Raw genomic sequence first — 10,865 nt, forward strand, 5'->3', positions numbered from 1 at the left:
CTATAGTTGTTTTTTGAATTGTACTCCACAAATCTCAGCCTATACCTCGCACAACTCGAGTAACGTCTCGTATCTATTGTCGTGACATCATGGCTCGCTGGCTCACACTTGCGATGTCTCGCACTTGTGATCAAATAACACGCTGGCTCGCACTTTGGCAACACTCCTTGGCAGTCAACTTGCCCCTAGAAAACCTGCCCTTGGAAACTTGCCCCATGCTATATATACACTTCCTACGCTATATGTACACTTCCTAGACCATGCAGTCTTCAAAATAAAAATTGTAACCTTTGGTAATCAACTACATTTTCCACATACATAGAAATTTTTGAAACTTAAAAACCTAACCTAAACTTAAACCTAAACCATAATTCACCACTATAGACACTTTTTGACAAAAATGAAAAATTACGACTTTGTTACCCAATTAGAAATGTTCTAATATAGACAATGGGTCGTGTCTCATATTATTTGTTATATTTTTATTATTCAATATTTTCACTTGACTCGCATAAATAGTTTTGTTTCGAAGAACATTATATGCAGTTGTACTTCGCAGCACTTCACTTGCAATTTGCAATTTCTAGTCTAGATTATATAGCATATTATTGTTTATCATCTTTCTTTTCCAGAAAAAGAAATCAATTTGAAATGACATGTTTTAAAAGATGTTTTCCTAAATCAATAATTTATTTATTGTCATAACACACTGTGAGATAATGTCATAAGATTACTTTTTTCATGTTTTATTAGAACTAAATGCCAGTGATACTGTTCTATTATTACTGTACCGTAAATGACAAAGTATGTTATGTATGCCCTGCAGGCTTACACAATTGTTAGAGGCTTGAGTGTGGTATTATTCCAGATTATTGGAATGTTAAAATGGTACCACTTGTAAGAGGGTTGGATTCAGAATTTCCCAAATTTTGAGAATAGAAAGTGGGGAGGGAGCGCTAGCATTAGTGGCATAACAAAGGGGCTGGAAGCCCCATTGAAACATGTATTCTTTTAAAATTATTTTATAGTACATGAAATTTATTACCTAAACAGAGGGAGCATATTTTCCCCATTGAATACGCCTATGATTTTTGTGCACAAATTAGCTGTGTATGGTATTCATTCGAAAATGATGCTTATTAGAGAGAGAGAGATGCTTACTTAACGGTATAAGAACAACTCTCAATCGAATGTGATGCTACTACGGTACATATAGGAGAGGCTCTTATTTGGCCATACTGTACATAGAGGTATGCAAAATTACAAATTTATTGTTGGCTCCAACCAGACCCAAAATCAACATTGTCATCAGTGTTTTCGTGAGACTCTCTTGTTTTGTTTTTTGGCATTTTGCATCCTGTGTGGAAGTAGTACAATGAGTTGATTCAATCATCATGTCCTACAAAATTTGAACTCTTACCGTTTGTATTTTTCATGGATATTATAACTAGTAAGTATTTGTTTGAGATATTTTGTGGCCTTCATAAGTACCATCAGGTTACATCTTTAAGCTGCCATTAAATTTATATTTTATGATAATATTTAAGTGAAAATACTGTAGGAATTTAAAGTTCATTGTGAAGAAAGATTACTCTGTGGAGCATTAGCTAATTTGATTACCATTTAACAAGAAATACAGTATGTTTATATGGTACACTTTTATGAATGTTTTTTAAAAAAAAGCTTGTATTTGCAGAAATATATATTTTTTTCTTGGATTGATCACCTTTGATACTTAATATATTTTATTTTGTAAATTCACTGACATAATGTAGTTAAATCTAATTAATGCCTGGCGTGTAAACTGAATCTGGTAGAAGATTTTAGTGTACCATTAATATAATTCATGAAATGTTTTTTTATGGTATTTTATAATTATTATATTTTTATATTTTTTTGTGTTATTTTTAAATTTTTGTTTAATAATTTCTTAATATGTTTATGTTGTTTTTTTCACTGTCCCTTTTCTATTGATTTTGTGTGTACAATATGGGAACTCTAGGAAAACAGATTTTTCCTTGAACTGAAGCATTTATTACATTAAAAAGTAGAAATATTGTAAATATTTCAAAATGGCAATTTAAATCCTGCATTTCACATTACCACTCAGGATAAAATTGATTATGCAGCTAGTGCTATGCAGTACATGAGTAAAATCTGTGAAAGGTTTCTTACTTTTTTCTCATTACCTGTACTTTATAGATTGTGCAATTTTTGGCCACAGTTGTCTGAATGTATGTTAATAACATGCAAGTCAAAATTAATGTAATACTAGTGGCGCTTTTCATAGTGTAATATTACTGATGATCGGTCAGTTTTTTTCTAATGATAGCCAGCCAGTTATTGGTCAGGTTATCTGCAAATTCAATGAAAGAATGCTGTTGGTACTACTGTACTTCCTCATGGATTGGTAAAACTGTGTGGCTATATTTCACCTAGGTAGTTTGGAGTACAATGTACAGTGCTGTACAGTATGTTGATTGATGTTTAGTGTAGAATACTATAATGAGAAAGATATTTCAAAGTGAGTGCTTGTGTCTTCATCAAAAAACTCAATCTGTCTACCTTGTTTTTAATGCCACTGAAAAGTAGGCCTACTGTACAGTTCTTCTACTAACTAGAGGGTGTATGCCTGCTTCGCTCGCTTACCCTCTAGGTTCTAGTGTATGAACGTCATGATTAGTTTTGATAAAAAAGACTATTATTCATGACCACTAAAAGAAGATAGCTTGCGTATTATCTCGTGCGATTCGGAAATCTGAAGTGATTCAGCTATAGTGATGCATGAGTGGAATACATGACTGGGAGTGAACATAAGGCCAGACACTTATCTATTTGGTACCGTTATCATCTGTAGTGTCTAAAATCGCAAAAAAAACCTGACTGAGACACGCCTAGCGAATGCTGAAGTAGGTATACACACATGCTCCTTGTGAGTCCATTGAAAAACGACGGTAATTATTTTTCCCACAATTAATCTGAAATATGAAGTGATATGCATTCATGGGGTCGAGAATTTGATGATCTATATTGTTACATTTTTCCCGACCGGTAGGTTTCGATCCACAGACGTTTATTGCAGACCTTGGTTTTGCATTGTGTCGGTGGGTTTGAAATAAGCATAATTATAATATAGTACTGTACTTAGGGTTGCAAACTGGAACCATTGTTGAGGTGTTCATAGTTTGAACCTCTCTGATGCTCAAGGGACGTGTTTTTTTTTTCAACCACACTTTCCACAAACATCATTAATGACCTCTCTGAATCAACTCAAGAAACATCCGAGTTGGTTCAGTTAGCCCCGTAACGATGTTTGTAGAAGGTATGATGTTTGTTAATGAGGAGCTGTAGATCAAATTTTGCCTGCTGGGTAAGTTCAGTTTTTCATGGCAGTCTCTTTGGATTGTATATTTAGTCTGATTACTCTATTTCATTTATCTTCTTAACTTGCATGTAATTAGTACCTGGAAAATTCAACCACAGAACAATCACAGTTAGATTGTGCGGTTGTTATGATGTGTAAGCATTGCAATACTAAACAGTTCGGAGAGTGTTGGGGGAGTTTGTTGTTCAGACATACAAAATTTTGTACAAAGAGAAGTATTATGATGTAAATAAGCTAACAACAAAATATCTTGGCAAATATTGACATCAATTAAAATAATTTTCAGTAACATTAAAATCCTATAACAAACAATGACTTGAATTTATTCATTAAAACAAATGACAGCTGAAAGTTATGCAAACAATTTTTTTTAAAAGTCAAAATACTAAATATATATATTGTAAGTTTTTGATATTATTTATAAACACAAAACATAAAAGCCTAAACTACACAACATTTTACAGTTAACAAAAAAATCTAGTGAGGCCACAGAATATTTTAAAAATGTAAATTTATTTAAATGACTAAATTCCATCATCATAATTGTTAAAAAAAAAAAAAAAGAATAGCCCAATGCCATATTTAACCAAATTACTTAAAAAATTATAATTATTGCTTATATTGTAAACCTTTAATTTATAAATCTTAACAGCATATAGTGTGTCCTTTTTTTTTAACGTGGTTTGTCCGGATAGGGAATGGGCAAAAGGGTGAGTCAAGTGGCTGACCTGTTAATCAGGGGCGCCGCTAACTACAGCCCTAACATTGTCGCTGGTTTTAGCCGCTCCTCGCCCAGGGTTTGGATGGTAGAACCAAGTCTTCTCAGATAAGAATTTAAAAATGGAGGTCCTGTGCATACATCTGGCTGGTGTTGTGCACTTCAAAGAACCTATTGTATCTTTGGGAAGAGTAGGGGGTTACCCTAATGTTGTGGTTCATTTCAGCCCCTGTTGTTGTGGAATGATGTTAATATGTAGCTACTATAAGTGCCTCTTCACGGCTGCTATGTAATCATGGATCACGCCCATAAGCAACTCAGCACAATGACGCTGCAAGTTATGGGTTATTCTCCAATTTTTACCTTCTACTTTTTTATAATGAAATATACAAAATACAATCAGAAAAATTAATAAGATAAATAAAAATTTATAAATTGTAATGTGAGCTTAAAAATATTTAACTGCAATTCAGCCTTGACTGCCATTGAATGATTTTATGTTTGATATTTTTTAAATAAAGATACTGTTTATATTAAATGAGTTAACTTTTAACCATCCAGCTACAGCTATGGTTACAAAATGATATAAGTTTGCTTTTAAATAAGTGTCCACTGGATGAGAACTGACATTAATAAGAAATGAACTACATTAAGCTTCTTAAGGGGGTCACCAATGCTACTATTTTTTTATCATAAACTACATCAAGTGTATGACAACTACATTTGATTTATCAAGCCTAGCTACAGTATGTGCAGCATTTTTGCAGACCAGTTATTTGACTGGATTGCAGTCATGAATATGAAATAAAAGCAATGTTGCAGCAAATGAGGTGAGGTAATTATCACATTTCTATAGCTCCTTGGCATTGACTTATGCCAGAGATCTTATAAAAACAGTTCACTAACCATTTGTTTTAAGGATATCTAGTAAAATGGCGAATAACATCATTATTTTCAATGTTTTTTTTTTCATCACTAAACTTGGCATAGAATGTGGACATTCTCATCAAATTTTTGTTTGAAAGCTAATAATAGAGTAAGCCAAATATTGAATTATATATTTTTAAATTTTCTTAGCCAATTAAAGATGGTATTAAGAGTTTTATTTGAAAAAGCTCATGTTTTGAATTGTCATTTATGGTTTTCTTACCGTCAGGTTTCCTCATCAAAGGTACAACAATGTGGACCTTTCCAGTGTGTCTGTCAAACTTAATCAACCAATCAGAACAGGGATACTCGCATGTCCAACAAATGCATGTGTAAATTTATACTTTTTGTTTTGTGGGACCTTGGTAACCGTATCTAAGGGGAGGGGCTTCTCTAAAAGGTCCATTTCAAGTGGTGTTCCATACCACTGCATGTTCTTGTGTATGTAAATTTAATAAATTCAACTGATTGAGCTTATGGAGTGAGATGTTTTTGTGTGTTAAACAATAATGTACTGTGTAGGATTTCACACCAGAACCCATGAGAAAAATCGTTTCTTATTACTAGTATTTCATCTTAGAAAACTAGTATCAAATGTACTGTATAACACTGCATTTTTAAATGCTTTGAAACTATTCCATATCAACTTATTCCTAGTCAGGTACAGTGCTTATGTAGCATTATTTCATGAAGATCAGAGCGAAACATGCGCTAGCTGATACAGTAACTTTCTTCTTTCCAGGGATCTCCCCAGGGGTCTCCTCATGTCTGAGCTACCGGGTAAACCGTAGCGGGTACCCTCATCTGTGTCCACAACAGGGGCTGTATGGACCACTACATCAAGGTAACACACTAGTCATCTTAAAAAATGTACTGGGTTCTTCACAGTGCAAATGTCTGCACTGGGTTTATAATAGATAAATATACAATATATTTTTTTTGTTCCTTTACAACCAATATCATATATTTCTAGTATCATAACATACTTCTTTCGCTATTAATTGTGTGGGATTTATATAGCACAGAGAGAACGGAAAAGAAACAAGGGAAAAACTAAATCAGAAACTATCCAAATTAACTAAACTAGAAAATAAAAATACAACACAAACAGAGGAACCACGATTACCACATCATTGCATTAGATTAATTTTGTCCTTTTCAAATGCATGTTTTTCTAATATTTTTGTTTTGATAATCCAGTCATCCAGTCAAAAGATCTACTGTAAGAAATTAAATTGGTATAATTCAAAATGTAGAATAATGTGAAAACATAATGGATTTGTGAAAAATTGCAATTGTATTTATAGAATGGTTTCTACATGCATTTGTGGCGTTAAAAAGTCAAGTCTATTTATCAGAAGATCCATAGATTAAATACAGTAATGTATGTGACTATATTGAAGGAAATAATTTTATTAAATTTACAGTGTTTTGTTGCCATATATAATGATTGTAAATACAATGATTGAAACAAAAATATAGCTCTAGAAGATATTAAAATGTTTATATAGGTCTGCCATTAATTAATAATATAATGGTAATCGAAAACTCCACTCTATCCTTGGCAATGACAGTGTCAAAGTTGATTAAGGGGCAAGACATGGACAAAAAATAATGAGTGTGGTGTTAAGTAATTATAATTTTGTGGGTGTGGGGAAGAATCCCCAGGAAGCTCTGACACATACTGTAGCTATTAAGACAAAATGTGTTAGTGTCAATAGTTATTAAAAATTATGATTATGGCACTTTTAGAAGGCCAAAAATGGCACTCTTGGACTTAAATTGGAATTTATTTTTTTTAATAATTCAAAGGGAGGGAGGGGGTCTTTTGAATTCGGCAATAATGGTTCTTGTCAACTGTTATTACTACTTTGTTCCACATCATTGTATTCCTTTTGTACATACTGACTGATGGTGTATTATTATATAATTGAGTTTGCGAAAATGATTAAAATACTTAAATTAAATTATATCCTATGGAATAGAACATGCATGTTGTTCATATCCATTAACTTATGACTATTATAACCCTTCTTGTTTAAAATTCAGAAAACATAAATTAACTTAAATATGTCAAATCTTTGTTTGAAATCCATTTCCTATAGAATGCATAAGATAATGCAAATCTGGATTATTTGTTACTAACGTCTTCACTTTGGTAATATTTGTAGATTAAGAATGCAAGCCTTATGAATTTCAACGACATATCAAGTCCTCAAGATATTTACAATGGAAATTACTCAGACCATATACTGCTATTAGTATATCCCATCACACTAATATTCATTACATTTATATACATTTAAAATAAAGGCAATAAATGAGATTCATAGTTGGTCATCTTCAAGGAAATATCGCAGGTTCTTTAATCATCACAAGTGTCTTGTGGCTCGTCATATAGAATCAGTCATACTTAACAAGTCACTACATACTTGATGAAATTTTCCACAGTGTCTCCCGGATCTAGCAAAACGTGACGTTAGTTTTCTGCTGCAGATTGATTGTCCCATTGTGCCAAGGCAATGCAATCAGCGTAATTATTATGTTTATCAATCACGCAGCGTATGAATGTGATTGTACTCGTATTAATTATTATGTCAATATTTCTATTTGGTTTCTAGTTTGCTATGATATTATGTTGATGTGGTGGATCTAGTATATCTTCAATTGGCATTTCATCAAACATTTCAATTAATCTATTGTAATACAGTAATTCTCTACTTAATTAACCAATCAATCAATTGCAGTAAACAATTGATTAAGAATCTGAATCTCCCCTTTCCTATTATTTATCTGTCACAAGAGCTGGTGATATTTTGATATAATGTGATTAATTATATTTGCTATTATATAGCTCAGGATTTAAAGACTATAACATGCAAATTTATCTATTTTTTTATTATTTTCAGCTCTGTAATTTTCTGATTTCTGCTTGAGAAGTCTTGTAACAATGAATGTAAAATGTGTTTAGACTTGGATTTTTATTTTATTTCAGGTTTTTTTTGTAAATTAAATTAAACATGTTTGGTAGACACAGGCTCACATTATTATCATTTATTGTTTTGTTATTTTATTGTATTGCTGTTGTTATTGATTTTTTTTATTCTGTTATTATTATTGTGTATTATAATATAATGAATCTTATAAAAGACTAAAAATAAGAAGCAGTGTTGATGCCACTGTATATTATGTTATAACCAACGGATCAATTTTTCCCTGAAAATCAACAATGCGAAACGAAAGACAAAGTGATGAGTGACATTTTAGTTCTTATCTGCAAATGTTAGTTTTAATGTTTCTGTAATTGAATCTTGATAATCTTTTGTTATTGTATATTTTTGATACTGATATTGTAATGTGTTTCGTGCTATCCATCAGCTCAACGTGAATAAATTGAAATTAGTAAAGATAATGTTTTTTATTTGGTAATGTTATCTGCAATAAAAGAGTCTCAATATACTGTACATTAGGTAAGATTATTTTTATCCCTTCTTTTTTTGAACTGTAGGACTAACTTTAATATGGTGTCATATTCAAAGTTTGAAAAGTCTTTTGAAACATCATTAAAGTATTTTGAGCTCCTTTGGTGAAAAAATTGGGGTTTTTTTTGGCAAATATTTATTAAATGTAATGTAGTTCAATTTATATACCCGTAGTGCTTTATACCGAAGTTTGAAAGCGCTCAAGGTGTGAACTAACTCGTACAATAACTCGCTGTTCCCCTAAGGGTGCTTCGTGCCTCAGCCACCCATCGGGGTACATCGGGGTAACCCCCTACTCATCTCGAGTTCTTTGAAGTGCACATAAGCCAAATTGTGTACAATGGGGCCTATGGTTTATATTCCTTTTTTGAAAAGAATTGGTTTCATCGCCAGAACTATAATAGACAAGCATGCCTTTCTATTGCTATATGTTGTGACTCCCCTGCCTTAAACGCTCAGTAGTTTGACTCGTTTAAGCTTATTGATATATGATGTAATTTAACAAATATGGATATTTTTTTTTCTTTCAGAAATTTGACCACCACTGTCCGTGGGTAAATAACTGCATTGGACGTCGGAATTACAAGTACTTCGTTCAATTTCTTCTTTCACTGACTATCCACATGGTATCAGTATTTACATTTACACTTCTTTACATCCTGACAAACAAGGACAACCTTAAATCTACGGAGAGTATTGTTGGGTATCCTTTCAAAATGTTGTTTATTTCTAATATTTATATCCCCAGTAATTTGATGTATGTGTTGAAATATATTCATTTGATTTTGTACTCTACCTTTAATTTATTTATGCTTTGTTATCAAGTGTATTAATAATGATCTTTAAATATTTGATATTGCATTAATGATTCCCGAATTCAGATAAGGATAATAATTTATTTCTTTTTACAATGTTTTTTTTCCAGTCAATGTTAAACGATCCTCAGAATAAAGAAATCTTTTACAACCATGAGACATTATAGACCAAAATAAGCTAAAAATACAATGATGTGCTAGTTGTGAACAGGGTGTATAATTTCTTAATTTCTTTTCATTTATTAATTTTTATTATTAATTGGTTTTAGCCGAAGGATATGACAAGAGTGAACTTAATCACTATTCAAAGTAGCATATCCCTTCAGAAGACAAACATACACGCAAGATGCGCTACATAAACTAAGTTTATGTAGGCTTAGGGAGTGGAGTTGTTTTGGTCGGGCAACAAAATCCTGATACAGTGACAGGGATTGAACCCAGGACCCTGGGATTGGAATGCAAGCATCTTAACCTACCAACCTATTCAACTCCACTAATTATAGTAGATACAAAGAACATTAGGTTTCTTAGATGGAGTTTTGTTGATAGCTACTAGTGGGATTCTACACCAGGTATTCTTGACTCAAAACTACTCATGTGACAAATCTTATAGCCACATACATTATCAAATCAAACATCCATTTGTGGTCTAACAGTAACAGTAGCCCTAGGTTTTATTGCAACAGAATATTCTTTTTTCTTGTAATAAAATTCCAATTTATCAAACATGTTTAATTTGTCTTAATACAGAGATCGTACCTTGTGCACTAAATGGAGGCGGTTAAGCGATACACACATTTCATATTTTGTGTATAGGTAATTGCATAGCTTTACTCCATAATGCTTGTATCTATTGACGTAGTAATGTTGAATTCTATTTAATTCACCTTCCTTTGTTTGTACTCTATTTTTTCCTCCGCCAAAGGTGGTTATGTATTGATCGTTGTCTGTCTGTTACCCTGTTAGCAAGATTACATAAAAACTAATGAATGGATCGTCATAAGATTTAGTGGAATGGTACATAATATTCAAAGAAAGAGATGATTAAATTTTGGGAAGAAAAGGTCAAAGGTAACAGAAATTATTTACCCCAAGCATAAAAGAAAATAATGGAATGCACTGCCTGCATATTGTTTGGTATTCAGGCAAAAGGCGGAAAATAATGGAATCGTCGTCATACACGACCTGCGTATTGTTTGGTAATGGTATTCAGGCACAGGGCAGATGTATTCATGGAGTGACTGCTCTAGTTTTTTCAATTAAGCGATACAGTTAGTGGGATTGTTTCTGTCTTAGTTATCATCATCTAAGGTCGTTGACATCCAGGTCATCCCCATGGTCAACAAACCAAACGGACTTAGACTTCAGTGTTTTTGATAATGTTTAGTTTTCCCAGATTTTTTAGTCTACAAATTGTTGTACCATTTGCAGTGTACAGAGCTGTTAAAAATAAACTCTTATAAAAGCCAAGTTAGGTTTGTTAGGCCCCATAAAAAAAATGATTAGTTTATCATCCCCGCGCGCATCTCTTTTGACGA

General features: G+C 32.4%; 1 protein-coding gene across 2 annotated transcripts in view; it reads left to right on the top strand.

The window, feature by feature from the left end:
• LOC117113047 (palmitoyltransferase ZDHHC5-like) overlaps positions 1-10,865 on the top strand; it is a 42,386-nt gene that overhangs the window by 17,010 nt on the left and 14,511 nt on the right. For both annotated transcript variants that reach the window (XM_033256272.1, XM_033256273.1), the window contains exon 4: positions 9,043-9,215. In XM_033256272.1, the coding sequence (XP_033112163.1) occupies positions 9,043-9,215 (173 nt within the window). The remainder of the gene's footprint in view (positions 1-9,042; positions 9,216-10,865) is intronic.

This window comes from Anneissia japonica, unplaced genomic scaffold (genome assembly GCF_011630105.1).
Source record: "Anneissia japonica isolate Jap-2015-1 unplaced genomic scaffold, ASM1163010v1 scaffold288039_len1115542_cov189, whole genome shotgun sequence".
NCBI lineage: Eukaryota > Metazoa > Echinodermata > Crinoidea > Comatulida > Comatulidae > Anneissia > Anneissia japonica.